Source organism: Phalacrocorax carbo, chromosome 8 (assembly GCF_963921805.1).
Source record: "Phalacrocorax carbo chromosome 8, bPhaCar2.1, whole genome shotgun sequence".
NCBI classification, from domain to species: domain Eukaryota; kingdom Metazoa; phylum Chordata; class Aves; order Suliformes; family Phalacrocoracidae; genus Phalacrocorax; species Phalacrocorax carbo.
The window spans coordinates 13,314,916-13,335,475 of record NC_087520.1 but is presented as its reverse complement, the minus strand read 5'-3'; the positions used below and the strand labels follow the sequence as shown (position 1 = coordinate 13,335,475).

Here is a 20,560-nt window from a genome sequence, read left to right as displayed (position 1 = left end):
CAGCAGCACCCCCCGCCGCCGCGTGGGCTGAGGCGCGGCAGTGCGCGATGGCGGCAGGGCGCAGGCGCGGCGCGGCTGCCGTGGCAACGCGCGGGAGGGGCAGTGCGCAGGCGCAGCCCTCGCCCTCCGGCAGTGCGCGGGCGCTGCGCGGTGGCGCGCAGGCGCGGACTGGTAATGGCGGACGAGGCGGCGGTGCGGGCGCAGGCGGAGGCGGTGCGGCGACTCAAGCAGGATAAGGCCGATCCCGACGAGGTGTGGCTGGCCTCAGCGCCCGCGGGCCCGGGAAGGGGTTGGCGGGGTTTCGGGTACGGGGTTGGGGAGGGAGGGCGCGGGGGTTGCTGGGAATGGGTGCTGGGGGAGGACTAGTATGACTGGGAGACTGGTGTGACCTGGCCTAGGGAGAGGGGATTGGGGCACTCCGGGTGTTGCGATGCGGAAGAGGGGTTTGGGGGAACTGGGGGTACTGGTGCTGGGCTGGAAAGAGGGCTGCTGAGCTTAGGGAGAGGGTGCTGTGGGGAACTGGGAGTACTGGTATAGGTGTTGCTGGGCTAGTGGTGGCGGCATCGGGAAGAAGGGTGTTTGGGAGGCTGGGAGTATTGGCCTGGGCTGGGGAGTAGAGGGGCTGAGGTGCCTGGGGAGAGGGTGCAGGGGAGACTGGGAGTGGGAACTGGTGATAGTGGTGTTAGACTGGGGAGAAGGATGCTTGGGGGTGTTAGAATTGGGAGGAGGATGCTGGAGACTTCTGATGCAGGGGTGCATGTAACAGGAGCTGGTGGTGGTGGGCCTGGGGGTGGTGCGGAGGCTGGTAGGATGGGAGCTGTGGGGACTGGGGAGGCAGATGTTGAGGATAATGGAGGTCGTGGGAGTCAGAATGGTGGGGTGTTGGGGGTGCTGAGATTGGGGTACTTGTAGCAGAAGTGGGGAATACTGGAGAGGAGCATGGAGCACCCCTCTAGTTGCTGTGGAAGGCTGGGAACAGTGCATGTACTAGGGCTGGGGAGTCTGGGTGTACTGGGAATGCTGAGGGTACTGGGGAATGCCTGTGGGCTGGGCCTGCAGGTAGGCTTACACACACACACCCCCCCACCCCCCGCCCCTTTTTCCCTCATCAGATTGCAAAGGAGGTGGCGAAACTGCTGGAGATGAAGGCGCAGCTGGGGGTAGATGAGGGGAAACACAAGTTTGTGCTCAAGACCCCGAAGGTAACTTCCCCTAGCGCATGCACTTGCATGCATCTCTGTGCACGACTTGGTCCTGTGCACACACACAGCAGCCCCCATACATCTGTGTGTGCAAAAATCTCAGCACAGACTTGCCTGTCTTTGTTCTCATTTCTGTTTCCCTTTTTGCTTTTTGTAGCAGGGGAGAGAGGGATGTAAACGTCCCTGACAGCATCCGACCCAGATACCCTACTAACTTAAAGATTTTTCTGGTGCTTCTGTGACAAGCCAACAACTAGCTGGTGTGGTCAGGAAACTAAATTCACTTTTAGTCAAGCTTTATGGTAGCTGCCCAGTGTGAGAGGTTATGTATCTGCTTGGATTGCACTATTTGAAGTAAGGTTATGACTTACATTGCCCTGATGAGTTTAGGGTTAGGACTCTTCAGCTCTTGTAGCACTGACCCCACTAGTGCCTGCAGACATTGGCTTTCATGGATCACGGATCCTCAAGTTGGTCCTGTTCTTTTCTAACGTGGACAGAGTGCATAAAGCTGCTGGTAGGTTGGGGGAGCACAGGGTGCTGCAAGGTGCAGCACACTGGAGTGAGGCTCATTGTGGGGCAACCGCAAAGCATAAGCCATCCACAGAAGGCCAGACGCCTGGCAGTGTTTGCGAGGAATGTTCAGCACATGTTGAAATGCCTGGAGCAGGAAAGGTCTCATGGCTTTTGGTCTTGCTTTAGTCTGTGGAGATGGGTAATCCCATTTACTGAGCAGGTCTGGCCAGACCTGCTGACATTTTGTGTCCTCTTGCAGAAGGACCCTTCAGGGGTAGTCTTTCATTCTCGAGCCCCCTGAGAATAGTGTCCATAATGCAATTTATGCTTAAGTTTTTTGTAACCTGAATGTTTCATCGCTAGCAGCTGACCAGAAACCCAACTGCACTTCCATGTTGTGGCACGGAGACAGTTAAGAACGTTGCTCACAAATAAACCAGTTTATGTTAATGCCGCTGACTTAAGAAATGCCTCAAAACTGTCTCCCTTGTCCATTTCCAGGTTTTGGTAAACGTAATTGTGATGTGAGGCCTGGAAAATGGAAGGGTATATCACTGTTTAAAGATGTGGAGAGGATTTTGCAGTTCTGTGAAGGCCAGGGAAACATAGCTTGGGTACGACTGAAAGCTGCTCTTTGCTGTGCGACCTGCAGGTGGGGTGTTGCGAAGTACCTGCTCTCTGCTTCCTCCTGCCTAACTGCCAGTCCCTAGAAAATGAAAGTGGGAGGTCTAGTTAATTAACAGTGATTTATGCATTGCTGAGAGCCTAAAGGTGGACATCAAAATAATTTAGTGACTGAAAAGAGAGTTAGAAGAAACTAAAAGGGAGCACATCCTTGTTAACAGTAGGTGGGTACCTCACAGGTATTACGCTTTGAAAAGATGATTTCTCTCTGTGTGTGTGTGTGTGTGTGTTCAGAAATTGTAGAGCTATGGGTTTTTCCACGGTTTCATAGTGTGCCTGTCCTCTGATTCCATCTCTCAGGGTGGCTCATTGTGCAGGGGTCTGGCTAATACGTCTGAATCAGAGCTGTGGGTGGATCCTAGCTGTGCTGTCATGCTCAAAATCACTGAATTCTGACTGTTGAATCTGTGTTTATTTCCTGCATCGTGAAACTACTGACTTAGATTTAGCTCTGCAGACCATGGCAGATCATGTCTGAGCTGTGTCCTGAAGTTTTTTTACTGTTTTTTTTGGTGCTGCTTTTAAGCACATCTCCCAGTATCTAGTATCTGGACCTGATCTCTCTGGTTTTGTTAGCAGGATGATAGCTTCTTCACTTTGCCTCTCATGTCTGTCCCTACTGCATGCATCTCACCTAATGTGTCCTTTGCTGCTCTTTTCCGTATCTCACCCCAGGGTACACGGGACTACAGCCCCAAGCAAATGGCCATTCGTGAGAGAGTCTTCAATGCCATCATCACCTGCTTCAAGCGCCATGGAGCAGAAGTAATTGATACGCCAGTGTTCGAGCTGAAGGTGAGTGAGGACACAGCAAGGTGGCTAAGCTGGTGGGGTTGCAGGATTGCAGTTGAAAGCTTGTGGTGTGTTGAGGGCTGAGTTTTCTTCTTCCACCTCCTAGGTGTCCTCCCTTTCTCTCCTTCTTTTCTGTGTGGTCTAGGGCTCATCCCCTGTCACTAAAGATGCTGCTTGTTTGTGTTTCCTTTTGTTGTAGGAGACGCTGACAGGGAAATATGGTGAAGACTCGAAGCTCATCTATGATCTGAAGGATCAAGGAGGAGAGCTGCTGTCCCTGCGCTATGACCTGACAGTATCCTGCCACAGCTGGTGCTGAAGGGTTTTGTCACCTTTGCTGCCCTCCTTTTGGGACAGTGCTGTCCAGAGGGCAAGGGAGGAGGAGGGAGGACAGCGTCTTGGCTCTGACGCTGTACCGACAGGGAGAACGTGAACAGGTAGTGTGGTTCAGTGGGTGCAGAACCCTTGCTCAGTTATTTACTGTACATTGCTTCTGTTCAGCAAAGTAACGCTTGTATGTGGAGATAAGGAAGATCTGTGTTGAGTGAGGTTTCTCCCACAGCAGGGTACCCAGGCGAGGCTGCTGCGGTACACAGCTTACGTGAGGCTGAGATCCAATCTAAGGTGGTGCTGGAGGATGCGTGTAGGGACCCTTTCCGGCAGCGTGTGCGCACTGTGTCTTGGACAGTTGTAGAGACCCTGGGGAGCTGTGGCAAGTCGAGCTGTCTCTTAGCAGTTGCTTTGCCCCATGTGTGTGTACCACACTGTGCTGGGTTTGGGGAGATAGTGAGGACCCAGCACTGCCTGTGACTGATAACTGGGTGGAGTGATCCCTCCCTGTTCCCATCCTTAACTCTGCTGTCTCAGGTGCCCTTCGCTCGCTATTTGGCGATGAACAAGATCACTAACATTAAGCGCTACCACATTGCTAAGGTGTACAGACGGGACAACCCAGCCATGACCAGGGGCCGCTACAGGGAGTTCTACCAATGTGTGAGTTTGGCCATTGACAGGGATGCTGCTGATTGAGGCTGTAGGCTGGGCAGTGCTTGTGGAGATGTAGCTCCATAAAAACATAGGACCAAAGGCTGTGTTACCTTGCAGTGCCTTCCCTGTGGCTGTGGAAAGCTCAGGAGGATCCACTAATGTTCTCCTTAGTGTGCCCTTATGGGTGTGAAAAACAGCTTGAGAGTGGGAGAGTGAGGATGATGGCTGTGACACACGCTGCTGGTGTATAAGGGAATTTTGTAATATAGCCCCCAGATGCCCCAGGTATCTGGCCTGCTTAGTACTGTGGAGGAGGGCAACTCCTTGCTCCATCCCACAGTGCTTGCCAGCCTGGTGGAGAGGAAGAATTTCCTTCTAATCCCAAATCTGGCAACAGTGGAACTCCTGGGTGTTCACAGGACACATGAACCAGGTGAGTGAGTGACTCAGCCATAGCATATGCTACTTCTGTCCTGTGCTTAGTCAATCTTTATTTCAAAGGAAGGGAAAAACTCAGAGGCCAAATTACAGAACAGGTAAGAAAGCAATTTCCTTTGTGGCTTTCTCAGATGAGTATGGTAGCCCTGAGGAATGGATTTGTTCCACTGTACTACCACAGCCCCCAGGGCCTCATATTGCAAACAAATTCCTGTTTGACAATATCCCTGTTTCATCATACAACCCCTGTGGTTACCTTCCAGATCCAGCTGGGTGAATTCCCATTTCCAGACAACTTGGGGTCTTTGCCTCCTGTCTCATCTAAAAGACTGTTCCAAGATCTCACTCCTAGGATAGCTAGAAATAGTCTTACAATATCCAGGCTAAACTTTCTTGTGTCTGATAGTTTACTTCTCCTTGTGCCGATGCAGCTCTTTAAATGGTAGCTGTCGTTCCTTAATGTGGATTCTTCCCCTTTTCCAGATAAACATATGGGAAATGTTTAGAGAAATCTTCCCCTCCTTAGGCCACATAAATCAAGCTTTGTTACCTTTTCTCCCTGGAGATGCTTTGCTTCTTTGCTCAGCCTAGTAGCTTTTTCTGCATCTTTTCTTAAATATAATTAACCAGCCCTTGGTTGGTCTTTTTCAGTGAGATTTCACTTGTGCCCTGTACAGTGAGTAGCAGCACCTTCCTGACTGTACCAGACCTTGCCCAACTTCCATGGGGATTGCATCAGCCTTTCTTGCACTCAGCTGATTGGGGATTGACTGATGTGATCTCTTCTCTTTCCTCCTCCATTGCCCCAGTTTATTTTGGAAGCTTGCTGAAGCCATGTTGAAACATACCCGCTTAATTAAAATTGTTCTTGTACTCAAAATCTCATTGAAGACTTTGCATTTGGGGATTCATAAATGGGAGTTGAATGTCTCTTTTTGCTTGTGTGTTTTACTTCTCTCTGAACATTGATGTTGTCATTGCTATTTTCCAATCATGGGGTACCAGCCTATTAAAACATCTTGCTGTTGGGCTTTAGTTCTACGTCCTAGTTCATGTGGTAATCTCTGGGGGAGACCGCTCAGGCTTTCTGATTCCTTTTTATGTCCTGGCAGTTGAAATTTTGGTTTTGTCTAAGTTGGGATTGCTTCTCCTGTCTTTCTCCCTGATCATTAACTTGATTGGCATGTGTATTAAGAAAAGAACATCCTAAGAATCAAGGTGAAACATCTGACATCTAGGACATATTAAATAATAAGTAGCTTTCTACTCCCCTTCCTGGTTCCTTTGTTCTATTTTTTTTACTGCTGATGATTGCTCTGCTGTCTCCTTTTTGTTGTTTTTCAAGGATCTCTGTTTCAAAGTGTATCACACAGTAAACTGCTGTGTCAGAGGCAGGGAGCAGGTCACACACCTCCAGAAGTACAGAGCAGGGAGAAGCAGAATGGCTTCTTGCAAACTGTCTGCACTGGCCACAACACAGTATACAAACTCTTTGCAACGCAGTGGACGCGAGAGCACTGCTGCCTTTGATGGAAGAGGGTCATAACCCACCCACTGTCACTTCTAGATCGTATTGGCGAGGACTAGTGCTCCCTTACATTCCATTTCTGTTGCTTTTTGTAAACAAACTGCTGTTAATAGCAGAGTTGAATCTGTATTGCTGCATCTGTGCCAGTGCTGCTGAATTGCTCCCTGCTTTTTCCTGTGCCCCAGGATTTTGACATCGCTGGCCAGTTCGACCCGATGATACCTGATGCTGAGTGCCTGAAGATCGTGCACGAGATTCTGAGTGACCTGCAGCTCGGGGACTTTCTCATTAAGGTAAGAGTGGGTGGGTTTCTCTGTGCCACAGTGGGAAGCTGTAGTCATTGTTCTTGTGGTTTTACACAGCAGCACCTGTTCCCACTCTAATACTCACTAGGGCCTGACCCAGAAGTTCATCCTGCCTCTCTGCCTCCTCATAGTGTATATAGTCAAAGGCTGGACCTCAGCTCAGACTTGCCTTTAGCTGGGAATGCAAGGAGGCTCTGTTAGCTGAGTTCCGAGGCTGCAGTTGGCCGAGTTCTCTCTAGCACTAACCACAGTCCCCTGCAAAACATCCAGCATTCAACTAACCAGATGACTGTCATATTCACTGCCTGAGGTAAAACACAGGCTCTAGCCCAGGATCCCTGCTTTTGTCCCAGCTCCCAGTGCCCCCTTAGTAGGGACATCTGCTCAGCGTGTGTGTGCTGTGTTGTCTGCAGACTCCTGTCTTCCCACCAAGTCCTTTCTGGGGTTGAGGCCAGAAGAAAAGTCATGCCCTACTGTAGTTTGAGCTTGCTATCTGCTTCAAAACACCTCTGTTATCTCAGTGCGGCAGCAAATGATGCTGGGTGTGCAGGTCAGGCGGGATAGGCAAGGGTATATAGCAGTAGGAGAGTAATGAGTAGGAATGACTGATGTGTAGGAGGGTGGTGGGATCTCTGAGAGGGAACAAGAGAAGGGTTGTTGCTGGGCTCTGCAGTGGAGGTGAGCAGTGCCAGCTGGTGTTGTGCTTCTGTGTGCAGCCCCCACTGTGTAGGGGGGCAGTTACCTGCCCTTGAACCTGTCTGGGATGAGCTGAAGAGCTATGCACAGGAACTGCCTGTCAAGCTACCTTGTGTTTAGGCAGTGGTGAAAGTGAATGCCTTTGTGGATGAGAAGGCACACTTGTAATGGGGAACAGCAGAATAACCTGCCTGCAGTTATTCTTGTCTTCCATGAGCCACTGACTGGTTCAGGTCGATGCTGGAAGATCATGAACTCCTGAGCAGTCTTTGTTTCTGTCTAATTAAGATGTTCTCACTACCAATGGAAATGTTGAATCCAGCTGACCCTTTGGCCTCAGTTGCCTACTATTACAGAGCATAATTGAACTATGGAATTCACTATACTATAAAAAAAAATCCTTAGCGAGGTATTAACATGATCAGATGTTCCTTTGTTCCTACACTGAGAGAGCAGGGTAACACACTGAATTAACCTTCTTAGTCTGTGGTCTGTTCCTGAGCTGTTTTGACATGTCCATGAGAGGACCTGTAGGCCCTGTTGGTGTCTGTGGCTCTACAAGGAGAATTTGATAGCTCTTCCCAGGCTTGGTAGGAGTCAGGTGTGCTAGTTGGCATGCTGTGGGCAGAGAGGTAGTTTAGCTCCCCAGGAATGGGAGAGAGACAGAAATGACAAACAGCAAAAGATCTTGTCAGCCATCTGCTAGTTTTGCTTCTATGCCTGAAACTGGAGAGGAGAAACTGGCACAGCTGAAGCATCTGTTTGAGTTCATAGTTGATGACTTGTTCCCTCTCCCCAAGGTCAACGATCGGCGCATCCTTGATGGGATGTTTGCAGTTTGCGGTGTCCCAGACAGCAAGTTCCGAACGATCTGCTCCAGTGTTGACAAACTGGATAAGGTATGGCCTGGGCTGCAGCTGCCGTTGCTGGAGTTTCAGTCAGTCTCTGTCTCTCTGGGCTGCTCTTACTGTGGTCCGTGACAACTGGCTGGAAAATGCTGATAAACGTTGAATTGTTCTTGTCCCACCCTTTCTCTGGAAGGGAGGCATGCAGGGCACAGCAGTCACATAGGAAAACTGGATCCTATCTTTCTTCTCCAGTATCCCACGATGTTCTGACAAATGGAAAGGTGGGGGGATAAATGCTCTTCACATGGGAGGTTCAATATCCCAAACCTTAGCCTTCTTAAGATGCTGCTGCTTATGAACCAGGATCATGAAAATGTGCCCCCAGACTGGGCCAGGGCATTGAAAAGCCTTTTCAAATACATCAGGTTCAGTTGGGTGGTGTGAGGAATCACAATTGTGTTCTGGAATCATAGAACAGCCCAGATCAGAAAGGATCTTGAAAGACCATCTGGTCCAACCTTTACTAAAATTTCAGACCTCAGTTGCATGGTGAGTGTGATGTAAACAGTAAATCTCTGTGGTAATGCAGTAGAGAAGTGCAATATAAGTGATAGTCTGTAATCATGATTTGTAACACAGTTAGGCTGCACGTGACAGGGCTGAGTTTAATGGAAATCGACAGGCGAGTAGGCTGCCACAGGTTGTCCAGGACCCTATTCATAAGTACTGTCCTGCAAGCTAGTGCTGTTCTTGATTGGCAATATGATGTCTAGCATCCCTGCCGAGGACACAGTCTGCAGCATGTGTATATTGCCGGCCAGGCTGTTTCAGCACGATCAGGGCACCACTGGACAGTGTGTGACTTCGGCTGTTTGCAGAACCCACAGTGGGTGGTGAGGAGCAGCAGGGAGACACCAAAGAGAGAATGAGGTGGACACGTATGGATGAGGTTTCTGTATTTTACCTGGAAGTAGAGAAAAGGATTTAGAGTGAGGAGGAGTAAGAGATCAGAAACACAGACTGGAAAAATAACCTCAGCAGCACATTCCTGCCTCCTGGGCAGGGGAAGGCTGGTTTGTTTGGTGTCGTGCAGCACTGTGTGCCCCCACAGCATAACTTCACACTCATCTGCGGCTGCCGTGAGCGCAAGCATGTTTTGCTAGGGACCGGGCTCCTTGGGGCTGGCCTGGACTGTGCAGCAATTTAGCAGGGCGGACATGGTCACAGGCACAACACGTTGCTCAGTTCCGTAATCTCTCTTCCTGGTGCTCTGAGGAGGTGGTAGCCCATCCCACGCCCCTGATCAGTTCATTTATACCTCTGTTCATTTGGGCATGTAGCACAGGTACTTTTATAAAACATGCTGTGTAGACGTTGCTGTTTGTATGGTTTATTCAGGTTTGGTATGACACAGAACAGACCCCTCTATGTGCAGCTACTGCTGTAAGACACAAGGCAGGAGGTACCCACAGGTTTGTGCTCAGCAAGCTGCCTTGAGAGCACCGGCTGTTGTGAAGGTCTCTAAGGGATTCAGGCCCTTATGTGGCCCTTTGGGGCCTTTGACTGTAGACCCTAGTCAGATATAAAGATGCTGGAGATCAGCCTATAAATCTGTATACAGTGCTCCACTAATAGCTAAGGAAGAGGAACCTTAAAATGAAGTGCAATCTGAAAACTCAGTTTTCTTGGCTCGGGATCCAAAGTGGAATTTGGAGGTGAATTTCTGTGTGTGTGTTGAGTCATGTGGGGGACACTGGGCTGACTGCTTAAAGGAGTGCTCCTAATATTCCTGTGAAACCCTGTTAAAGTGGCCTTGTATCTCATCTCGTGTGTTCACATTGCTTTGTTCAAGGATGAACTGCGTTTCCCTTTGGAGGCCTCATCTGACAGTCGAATGAAGTCAGCTAGAGGAAGTCCTGTTAGCAGTGAGATCTATTGCAAAGGCATGACTAAAGTGTAGGTTTTGGGGTTGTGTATGCATAGAAAAGCAATAGGAAGGGAGGATTGGGCTTTATTAGAATGGGATCATTTTCTTGGTTTTGTATTGAAATGCTGTGATTTATCTCAGTGCAGCTGGGATGCGATCAAGACTCTGGTTCTCTTTGACCCGTTGGTCAGTGGCAAAACTGCAGTGTATTCTGCTTACATTGGGTGTTTGCATCACCCAGCCATCTCCTCACACCTTTCTAGGTGGTAGACATGACCAGCAACAATTTCTTGACTGGTGTTTATGACTGAGTACCTAACCAAGGAAAGCATAGCAGCAAGACGTCTCCCAAATTTGGTGCTTTTACAGTCCCGATGTTTGATTCTGGCCAGAAATCAAAACCAAATTATTTGTCCCAGGGCTTCAAGTTTTTGGACAGCTGTGCTGACTAAAGAGTTGGGATACAAACAGACACTGGAGAGGTACAAGAAATGGTGTTCTGACCATCTGACCATGCTCCAAGAGCATTTGGTTTGCTGCTTCTCTCACACACCTCTTAACCATGCTGACACCAATGGGGTTCTGTTGTGTAAAGATCTATTGAGGACAGATGTGTCTGTTCATCTGTATTGGGCAGAACCACCAGAGACCTTCCCAGGAGAGACCACATCCCTGGAGCAATGGCTGATATTCTTCTCTTCCCTTCGCAGGTGCCTTGGGAAGAAGTGAAGAGCGAGATGGTAGGAGAGAAGGGGCTCTCTCCCGAGGCTGCGGATTACATCGGGGAGTATGTCCAGCTTCACGGTGAGCACTGTGGGGTCGAGCCCTTGGCCTTGTTCTTCTAGGCCAGGTAGGGACGGCCAACAATGGGGGGTGCAAGGCAGTGTACACGGCTGGCCGGGCCCATCATTGCGGGTGCTGCTGCACTGGCAGACTTGAAGCATGGCATGTTCCCGCAGGTGGCCTGGACCTGATCGAGCGACTTCTCCAGGACCCAAAGCTGTCCCAGAACAAGCTGGCCAAGGAGGGGCTGGGGGACATGAAGCTGCTGTTTGAGTACCTGACCCTGTTTGGCATCACAGGGCAGGTGAGGAGGTGCAGAGGCAGGAGGGGGTGCTGCCCTCATGGCCGGGCAGCCTGGCCCCCCCCCCCAAGTGCACCCAGTGATGGGGCTTCCATTGTGTCCTGCAGATCTCTTTTGACCTGAGCCTGGCACGGGGTCTGGACTATTACACAGGGGTGATCTTTGAGGCTGTCCTGCTGCAGCAGGAGAACGACCATGTGGAGGAGCCAGTCAGTGTTGGGAGTGTGGCTGGAGGCGGTCGCTATGACGGGCTGGTGGGGATGTTTGACCCCAAGGGACGGAAGGTGCCCTGCGTGGGGGTCAGCATTGGGATTGAGCGGATCTTCTCCATCCTAGAGCAGAGAGTGGAGGTAGGTGCCTTTGGTGCTCAGTTAAGCATGGAGAAAGAGCAAGGACTTACATCTTTCCCATGTACCCACAGTCCAGCAGATGTTGAAGTTAGTCTTCCATGCTGTCATCTTTGATGCAGAAGCCAACCAGGCCTCTACTGTGCCCTGCAGGAGTCAGAACTAGGATATAATGTCCAATTTTCTCTGGCCTGGGAGATGATCTCTGGGGCTCCCATTGGAGACAAGACCCCCTCTTCCAGCAGTCCTCAGACATGGCTTGTTCAGCTGTAGCTGGAGGGGGCCCTTTAATCCTCAGCAGTACCAGGTACCCAGGTCAGGTGCCTTAGTGCTCCCCACTGCATTAGGCATCCATGTGACCCCACATCCTCGTGAAGGCAGCACTGCCCTGCAAGGCTGGCAGGGAGTCAACAGCCTCACATGTCTACTCATCCTACCGAAGGCACTACAGAGACCAAACAGGGATTGGATGTCCAAGGGCAGGCAACACAGTACCTCTGGGGGTTTGTCACATACCTTTTTCCTATTCCCCCCTCCTCAGGGTTGCTGTACCAATGTGGTGTTCTCTGTCCCAGTCAATGGGTGTTAAATAGGTCTGCGTAGGCTCCCAAAACACTGCTGTACATTTCCCTGCGCCAGAGGCCTGTTGTGGGGAGTTCTCCACATCAGGTCGAAGTGCCTTACTCCTCTGATCTCCCCTTTGGGCACTACACTCAATATGTGGGCTGGCAAAGCCACCTTGCCATGTACAGCCTGTGGGGAGTTCTCTCTCTGGCAGCCAGACACAACTGGGATTTCTTAAGTTGAAACTGAATTGTTCCCCTACCACCTCCAGTCCTGACCAGGTTTGTTAATCTGCAGGTGACCTTTTAAAGGCTCCTCCCTTCAGCGAAAGCAGTGGCAGGAAAATGCCACTTTGAGTATCCAGCATCTGCTAGGGGAGCAGGTGGCTCCTGACAGCACTAGAGCATCTTAGCTTGCTGCTGTTAATCCAACCCGTAGTTAGCAGCTCAGCTGTAGAGCAGGCAGCTGCCTCTGTCCAGCTTCTGCCGGGCTTGCTGCTCCTGAGCTGCTTGGAGCAGATATCTAGGAGGCCCTTGAGTGTGGAGGAACATTCTCTAGGCAGAAGCTGGCAGGGAAATTGCTCATTCTCAGCATATCCTCCAGTCTGCATGTATCTGCATTTGTTAAGCCCCCATCACGGAAAAACCACAGAAGATGAGATTCAGCTCCAAGATGGGGTCTGTGGGGCCTCCCTGACTCTCCTGAGTTTATGCTCTTCATCCCACTCAGCCTGTTACTCTTCACTGCTAAATTGATGGGTCTGCCGGGGTCACTTGGGGAGGCACGGTAGTGTTGGGTTGATGGTTGGACTTGATGATCCTAGAAGTCTTTTCCAGCTTTCATGATTCTATGACCCATCCTGCTCATAGGGTCTCAGATCTCTGTATGTCTGTGGCATCTTCTGAGCCTTATCCCCTCTCTAGGCCTCTGAGGAAAAGATCAGGACAACAGAGACACAGGTGCTGGTGGCCTCTGCCCAAAAGAAGCTCCTTGAAGAGCGGCTGAAGCTCATCTCTGAGCTGTGGAATGCTGGAATCAAGGTATGACCAGGTGATGGCAAAGTCAGGAGCTGCCTGGTCCACCCTCTGTGCCAGGAATGCACCAGATCTGGCTTTGCTTTGGGAGGAAGGAGTCATGGAGAAGGTGGGCAGTAGACTGCCTTCCTGAACGGAGCCTGCTTCTTCTTGGTGTCCCAAGATAGGTGTTCTCCAGGAAGGGCTGGGTAGCATGACTTGGTTAGCCTTGTAACAAAGCAGAGGCTGCTCTGTCTATTATCTCAGGACAGATTCCCAAAACAGACAGTACTCCAGACCCTGCTGCATGGCAGCTGGGATACCATGCTGCTACCAACAGAAAGCAAAAAAAGCTGCAGAGCCTTGCAAGGCAGGGAGAGTGGGGCCAGAGGGGAGCTTGGGCTGTTTTCTGCAGGCCGAAGGCAAGCTGTGTGGCAGGGCCCTGCTCACTGCCTGCTGTGGGCAGACTCCCTTCCTTGCTCAGTGAAGGAGAATGCCTGGGTGCTCTGCTAGCCTCCTGACCCTGTAGGGACACCACAGGTGTCAACTCTGGTCTGATATGGACTAGAGCTAATGACCTGGTGCTTTCCCAGGAAAAGCAGTGTCTTGTGAGAACTTTTGAGCTGTGTTGCATCACTCATTAGCTGTAATGCCCAGCCTTCTCCATTAGCCTATCTTCTCCCCCCAGCACACACCCCCAGGCTCACCAGGTGGCAATTAGCAGACTGGCCCAGCAGTGCCTGGTTGAGGAGGTGCAGAGAAACAGGGCAGTACTGATCATGGTGTTGTGCTCTGGTTCTCTTCTAGGCAGAAGTGCTGTACAAGAAGAACCCCAAGCTGCTGAATCAGCTGCAGTACTGTGAGGACACAGGCATCCCTCTGGTTGCCATTGTGGGTGAGCAGGAGCTCAAGGATGGAGTCGTTAAGCTGCGGGTTGTGGCAACCAGGGAGGAGGTGAGGCCTGTGGTAGCTTGGCATGAGGGGAGGGGGCTACATAACCCTTCACCTCAGCTCAGGCCAGCCCTCCAGACCCATCTGTACCCTGCTCTGCAGCAGTGCCATTAAGTTGTACATGGCAAGGTGGCTTTGCCAGCCCACATATTGAGTGTAGTGCCCAAAGGGGAAATCAGAAGAGTAAGGCACTTCCACCTGATGTGAAAAGCCTCCAAGGCTTAGTAAAGCTGCTTACACAGAAGGTGCAGTGAGGGGAAGGCTCTCACACATGCAGTAGGCAGAGGGGCGCAAGCTAGGGCTGGCAGACTTGAGGTGAGGCCAGTGGACTGATGGTGGTGGCCTTGTGGGTGCACTTTTGGAGACTGGGTGAGGTGATTTTCCTCAGCCCCTCTTGACTTGCTGTGGAGCACATGCCCTGGTGTCAGTTTGCCACCAGGCCCCCCTATAACAGATTCTCAGGATTTTATACATTGGCTTCCTCATTAGTTCTTTTCAAGCAGTGGTTTCTCCAGGGGCTTCTGTAACAGCTCATGTTCCAGATTCTTGCCCCATGCAGTTTCCTGAAGCAATGGAGCACTGTTGTCTCTAGCTCTGGAGAGTTTCCCATCACGTGGCCTCCTTGAACTCCCAGCTATTCCTCAGGAGGCTGGAACATGGAGGGGCGATTCAGTGGGCTGTATGGCTTTCTGTCCAGGGCATGGCACCATTGCAGTCCTGGCAGTGCCCTTTTGGAATGATTGGCACCAGTGGTGATCTGTGCACTGGTCTTGGTTTTGGAACCAGCAGGAGAGCAAGAAAGAGCTTTTATGATCATTGGGAAGGAGAGGGTTGCAGGCAGGCACTTGCTCTTGCAGGATCAGCTCTGCATGTGCTGCAGCCCGCTCAATCCCCATAGAGCGACTGGTGACAGCACCACGATATGATTTCCTGAGCCAGAGCCTTGAATGCAGTGGGGGCCATCCCTCTGGGACCAGAGAAGGTCACGATACATCAAGCTGCTTGTGTTGTGTTGAAGCAACTTTGTGCTCCCCCTGTGTAGGTCAACATTCGCAGGGAGAACCTGGTTGAGGAGATCAGGATGCGAACGAACCAGCCTTAGACCCCTTCTGGACCCGTCTACTCATTTGTTGGATTCTGGCTGACAGATTTTCTCCTGTAAATGCCTTCACCAGGCCATGTAGCAGTGGGTGTGGGGTCCGGGAGGCCTTTGAAAGCTGTTATTTATTCTTGTCTCGTGCCCTCCCTTTCCCCGTGGGAGCAGAGAGGCTGCACTGACTTCTATGACATGCCCTGGCCCTCGAGTGTGTCGCTGGGAAGATGTTTGCAAGTGGCTCTGCAAATGCCGCCTCCTATCTGCTGTCGTTGCAGTGGCATGTGGAGCCCCCGTGCTGTCAGCAGCCCCTGGGGTCTTGGCTGCAGCTTCTTGTTCCCATCGCTTTGAATAAACATCCCACCCTGCCTCTCTGCTCTGCCTGCAGGGAGGTGACCTTATCCCAAGTGAGATGTAATGGTGCTGCTCCCAGAAACATAATAAATCTGTCTCTCCCACTCCATGGCTCCTATCTCTACTGTCCACTTGGGGCCGGGATTCACTTACCTGCCTTGCTCAGTAGAGCTGGTTTTTAAATGTTACTGTGGATATTTCTTCAGCTGCCATGCTCCCTCCTCCTTGCCTCTGGATATAACCACTGCTGCCAACCCCTGTGCCACGTGCAGAGCAAAGCCTCACCGGTCAGGCCGGAGCTCCCCAAGCAGCCCCACAGGGGCTCCTCGTGCCCCAGGCATGGGTGAAACTGGTCCCCCGGGCCTCCTGCGGGTGGCTTGGGGTGCCCTCTGTCCCCAGCTCCCCTCGCTGCTGACCCACGCATCTCTCCTGGCTTTGCCCCCCAAACCAGAATTTTTATATCCATGCCCCACGGCTTCCCCGCGTGGAAGGGTGGCAGGAGGGGGCGCTGGGGGGGTCGCTGCACCCCGGCAGCGGGCGGGCGCTGCCGGCGGGGTCTCCCCCAGCCCCGCCCGGGGCGGAGCAGTTGCGGCGCCGTGGGCGGAGCGGCGGCGCTGGAACCTTCCAGAGCTCGGCCCGGGCGGCGAGGAGGAGCGGGGTCGGCGATGGCCACGGAGGCGGAGGTGAGTGCAGTCAGGGCGCTGCCGGGGGCAGGGGGGAGCCCTGGCACGGGGCACCTCCGTGCGTGCCTTCCCGGGGTGGGGGGGTGTCTTTCGGGGAGACCCCGGGGCCGTCGGGCGGGGACCGGAGCCCCCATCTAGGTTCGTTGCCTCGTCGCGGAGCGCACCGGCGGGCGGCGCCGGTCCCGACCCCGGTCCCATCCCCAGCCGGGGCTGGGACTTGTAGCACCGGTGCCCCGTGGAGACCGTGGGGGTGATGATGAACCCAGTTAGCACCTAATCGGTGGCGACTGCGGGCTCCGCGGGGCAAGAACCGGGTCCTGCCTCTCCCAAGAGCCCGGGCACCTCTCCGCCCCGCACCCCCCTGTTGGGGGGGACACGGAGGTCCCCTGTGCTGGGAACCAGCTCTGGGAGCTGTAGAGCCGTAGCAGGAGGCTTTGTGGTGTCCGTGGCTGGTGTTTCTGCACCCTCTCAGCAGAGATTTCCCCTATATGGGCCCCCACCTTCATCCAAGGGTGTTTTCTGGTTTTCAGGAAAGATGAAACTCCTTGGAGATAGAAAGGTGGCACCACCTGCTGATGCACCTGGAGATGCATGAGGTGAAGGTGCAGCCACACTGCATTGTAACCTGAACTAGTGTTAATCCCACTTAGTGCACAGTTTCAGACTTTGCAGGACTTAATAAGCTAAAACCTGGTTATGTTGCTATATGGATGGTGTCTCCAGACCTTCCTTGATGTCCTCAGAAGCCCAAGGAGATGCTGGTAGAAGAGAGTTGGCTGCCTTGGGGTCCAAGCCTGTCTGGGATCTCATGATGTGATGGGTCACCTTGGCTCTGTGCTCCATCCACCTCTTGCAGTGCCAACCACCTGCTGCCTGTGTCTTGTTTTTCAAAGCCCTTGCAGGCATCCACAGGGGAACTCTCAGTGCCTTTATGCTCTGTCAAGTTGCTGAACTTAGTTATGGGTGTTGGGGTTCAGCATTTGTTCCTCCACGTGCTGGCTGGTGCAAGGCCTTGCAGTTGCTTCATGGGGTTGGGATGCCCCCGGTTGGGAGGTTGGAAACTCTTTGCCTAGGCAAGCACCAACCATCTCTCTTCCTCAGATGTGGACCAACAGTATTAACCAGGCCAATAAGATGGCCCTGCTTGCCTGGGCCAAAGAAACCGGCATCGACCTGGTGCAGATCAATGGGCAGAGGCGATATGGTGGCCCCCCACCAGGTATGTGAGAAGAGCATCTCAGCACCATGGTGCCCTTGGGAGCACATGTAGGGTGCCCTGCAGGCATGGAGGCGAGGTGGGTCTCACACACATATACCATGTTGCTGTGTGCCTGCAGGCTGGGTGGGCGGTCCCCCGCCGGCTGGCACAGAGGTGTTCATTGGGAAGCTGCCGCAGGACATGTACGAAAATGCATTGATCCCGCTCTTCCAGAGCGTGGGGAGGCTGTATGAGTTTCGCCTCATGATGACCTTCAGTGGGCTCAACCGGGGCTTTGCCTATGCGAAGTACAGCAACCGGCGCAGTGCCAAGGAGGCCATCGCTGCCTTCAACAACTTTGAGGTGCGTGAAGGCTGTGCCATTGTGGTGTGCAAGAGCACAGAGAAGCGTGAGCTGAGCGTGGACGGCCTAGCCACCTCAGTGAGCCTGCGGGAGCTGGAGGCCGTGCTGCGACGGGTCACAGAGGGGATCCTCAGTGTCACCCTGTATGCCAGCCCTTGCCAGAAACGGGCCCAGCTTGCTGTGCTGAAATACAGCTCGCACCAGGCTGCTGCCATGGCCAAGAAAACCCTTATGGAAGGTAAGTGGAAGGCTGGGGTGCTGTGGGATGCTGTTTGGGCTGGTCTTCGGGTATCTCTGAGAAGGAACTGATATGACCTCCAGACTCAGCTGTGAGGTGACCTCAGCCTTGAGACATACCTTGTTCTCTCCCTGTGTCCCATGGGACGCCCCCTGTCCTCAGTGGGGCTGATGCCCAGCAGTCCTTGTGCAGACCTAGGGGTAAAGGGGCTGCTGGAGCTCTTCAGGCAGCTGCCTGCTCAGAGCAGAGGCATCACCAGTCCAGGGCATCCAGAGCTTTGACCAAGTTATTAAACCCTCCTGATGGAGGTGCCCTACTCTTCAACACCCCGTCCCATGATTGCACTGCCCTCCGATGGAACGTGTTTCACAGACGTCCAACTGGAACCTCCAAAGTCCTGATTTGTAGCCATTTCTGCCCCAGCTGAGAAGCATTTGACTTTCATGTCTTTGCATGTGTCCCTAAAGGCAGGCTGCCTCTAAAATACCCTGAGCTTTGCAGCCCTGAGCCCACCTTGAGTAGCAAAAGGAGATGGAGAAGCAACCGCCCTGTGGCTGCGTGAGGGGTCATGGAGGGAAGGTAAAGGATCCTGTGCAGTTTGTACACTGTGGATCAGTGCTAAACCACCCGTGCGGGTCACTGTGCCAGATGCTGGGGGATGGGACAGGGTAAGATGGGGTGTTACTGGAGGCCTGGTGCGTGAGCATCTCCTGCCAGCTGCTGCTGGTCTCTCCTAGGGAACATGAGGCTCGGTGGGGTGGAGATGAGGGTGGACTGGCTGAACCCTGATCTGAAGCAGAAACTGCAGTTGTGCGAGGAGAAGCCATCGTCCAGCCAGGTGCAAGGGGGCAAGTGCCTGAGGGTCCCCAAGCAGGCACCCTTTCCTCTGTTACTGCACAACGTGCTGGACCACCTGAACACCCTGTGCCGAAGGCAGTACCTGGGGACGCCCCTGTTCCTCACCAAGCGCATCCAGGCAAACTCCAATGGGTGGCTGCAGTTCTGGTGCAGGGTGGTAATCCCAGGGTGCCCTGTGCCGTTCAGTGGAATCACGTGGGTCCGGCAGGATGGGCCAGGCAGGAGTGGGCACGAGGAGGCAAAGGTTGCAGTGGCGCTGCAGATTCTCCGGATGCTAGGTGAGTCTTCACACGATGTTGATTGCAACCCCCTGCTTTTCGCGAAGTCTTGGAGCGTCTCCTGGGAGTGTGGAGCTGTGGCGCTTCTAGTGCATGAGGGGACCCAGCCTGGCAGGCAGGGCTGAAACACTGTCACCCCCTGCCAAATGTGACCCAGGAGGCTCTGAGCTACGGGTGGGATTCCTGGTTGGAAGCAGAGGATGCAATGGGAGGGGGTTTTGGGGTGCTGCTCCCCACAGCACTGCACAGAGCCTGATGCTTTCCTCTCTGCTGCAGGATGCCAGCTGACATAGGCAGCTGTTCTGCCCGAATCACAAGTTGAACCTGAGCCACCAGCTGTGGTGCCACCGGCCGCAGGAGCACTGTGTGAGCCCTGCTGGGGACCTGATCCTGTTCTAGCTTTGCTTTGAGTTTGTTTGGGTTTGTTTTGAGAGCCAGCTCTGGAGGATAGGGCTGCTGGCCTGGTCCGTGACGGCTGCCCTGTCCCTGGCCAGCCCTTGGGGACTGTTCCGTTATTTGGGGATTTAGGTTTACCTGACCAGTTTGGTTTCTTTTAAGTTGTTTTGTGTTGCTCTGCTGCAGTGGAGAGGCCTGGTGCAGGTCTTGGGAGAAGCAGCAGCTGCTTGGAGAGACTGCCGGTGTCAGATGGGGAGGTAGAGGGGACATAGGGGCTGCCTGGGCTCACCAGGGGACCATCTCTCTTCTGCTGGCATGCCTGCTTCCTGGGGAACAGCCTCATGAGGACAAGGCCACACACAGGGACTGCCCTGTTGAATGGGATGTTCTATGGGCAGGTGGAGCTGCTTTTTAATGAGGGGAGTGCCTGTGGGCTCTTGGAGGGGCAGGGCTGTTGGTACTGCAGGGAAGCAGCTGTGGGATTACCAGCTGTCTATGAATGATTCCTTGGGACCAGGAGGTCTGGCTGCATGCTGTTCACTTGGTATTAAAGTAGCCTGAAAAGTACTGGCTGTGTCACGTTGTCTTTTGCTCCTGCACCCTCAGCTCCCTGCCTGGCCAGTGCCATCTTGGTGCTCTCCCTCAACACCAGAAGCCCATCTTCTCCAGCAGCAGGAGAAGGAATGAGGTGGGACTTGGATCCATCCTGTAGCCTTCAGGCTCTGGAGCCACAGCCTGCTGGGCCCTTGAAAGCAGCATTTGCTCCTTGTAGGAAGCAGCAGTCCCTGGCACCCACAGTTTTGTGTCCCCAGCTTCTCACCGGGGTCTTTCCTACTGCTTCTTAGTATGCTCCAGGTTCTTCCGAACACCTCCTGATGAGCCCCCAGTGAGCTTTGAGTGCCTTTGGGTACACCTCTGGGACATTGTAGCTTTTATGCTTGTCTCCAGGGCCGCCAAGTGCCTTTCAGTGTGCCCAGTGGTCTAAAAGTGGTTTCTGATGAACACTGGGGGCTTTCAGGGCATACCTGGCTGCCTCTGAGTACAAAGCTCTGCTAGTCCCTTCTCCTGTGTAAAGGACCCAGGTGGTCTCCAAGAGCATTTCTGTGCTCGCTATGGTCCCTGAGTGCCTTCTGGCCCACTTAAAGGGGGTTCAGTGTGCCTTTGTATGCTGCCCAGGTGCTTCCAGGTACTTTGCAGTGCAGCGCCAGGGGACTCTG

At 53.0% G+C, this 20,560-nt stretch overlaps 2 protein-coding genes and 1 long non-coding RNA gene across 5 annotated transcripts; all 3 read left to right on the top strand.

Annotated features, from left to right (window-relative positions):
- The first annotated feature begins 99 nt into the window (after positions 1 to 99).
- HARS1 (histidyl-tRNA synthetase 1) lies at positions 100 to 15,433 on the top strand. 2 transcript variants are annotated; one of them, XM_064458794.1, is made up of 13 exons: positions 100 to 252; positions 1,113 to 1,202; positions 3,078 to 3,197; positions 3,394 to 3,489; positions 4,062 to 4,187; positions 6,333 to 6,440; positions 7,949 to 8,047; positions 10,634 to 10,727; positions 10,883 to 11,010; positions 11,115 to 11,357; positions 12,842 to 12,958; positions 13,739 to 13,885; positions 14,925 to 15,433. In XM_064458794.1, the coding sequence occupies exons 1-13, from the start codon at positions 175 to 177 to the stop codon at positions 14,982 to 14,984; spliced, it is 1,506 nt and encodes a 501-aa protein (XP_064314864.1). In that variant the 5' UTR covers positions 100 to 174; the 3' UTR covers positions 14,985 to 15,433. The 2 variants fall into 2 exon arrangements, with proteins under 2 accessions (XP_064314864.1, XP_064314865.1); XM_064458795.1 differs by lacking the exon at positions 11,115 to 11,357.
- On the top strand, positions 4,194 to 5,549 carry LOC135314700 (uncharacterized). Its single transcript, XR_010374184.1, has 2 exons — positions 4,194 to 4,614; positions 5,271 to 5,549. It is a non-coding gene; the product is annotated as an uncharacterized LOC135314700 (long non-coding RNA).
- Positions 15,434 to 15,567: 134 nt separating the features above from the next.
- On the top strand, positions 15,568 to 19,910 carry DND1 (DND microRNA-mediated repression inhibitor 1). Of its 2 annotated transcripts, XM_064458797.1 has the most exons (6): positions 15,568 to 16,012; positions 16,543 to 16,608; positions 17,114 to 17,231; positions 17,350 to 17,811; positions 18,549 to 18,947; positions 19,224 to 19,910. In XM_064458797.1, the coding sequence occupies exons 2-6, from the start codon at positions 16,588 to 16,590 to the stop codon at positions 19,238 to 19,240; spliced, it is 1,017 nt and encodes a 338-aa protein (XP_064314867.1). In that variant the 5' UTR covers positions 15,568 to 16,012; positions 16,543 to 16,587; the 3' UTR covers positions 19,241 to 19,910. The 2 variants fall into 2 exon arrangements, with proteins under 2 accessions (XP_064314867.1, XP_064314866.1); XM_064458796.1 differs by lacking the exon at positions 16,543 to 16,608.
- The last annotated feature ends 650 nt before the right edge of the window (positions 19,911 to 20,560 follow it).

Coding starts and splice junctions, on each gene's coding strand:
- HARS1 (XM_064458794.1), top strand. CDS start 175: ATGGCGGACGAGGCGGCGGTGCGGGCGCAGGCGGAGGCGGTGCGGCGA. Junction 3,490..4,061: donor CCCTGCGCTATGACCTGACA/GTATCCTGCCAC, acceptor CTGCTGTCTCAG/GTGCCCTTCGCTCGCTATTT. Junction 11,358..12,841: donor TCCTAGAGCAGAGAGTGGAG/GTAGGTGCCTTT, acceptor TCCCCTCTCTAG/GCCTCTGAGGAAAAGATCAG.
- DND1 (XM_064458796.1), top strand. CDS start 15,794: ATGCCCCACGGCTTCCCCGCGTGGAAGGGTGGCAGGAGGGGGCGCTGG. Junction 16,013..17,113: donor CGATGGCCACGGAGGCGGAG/GTGAGTGCAGTC, acceptor TCTCTTCCTCAG/ATGTGGACCAACAGTATTAA. Junction 17,232..17,349: donor ATATGGTGGCCCCCCACCAG/GTATGTGAGAAG, acceptor GTGTGCCTGCAG/GCTGGGTGGGCGGTCCCCCG.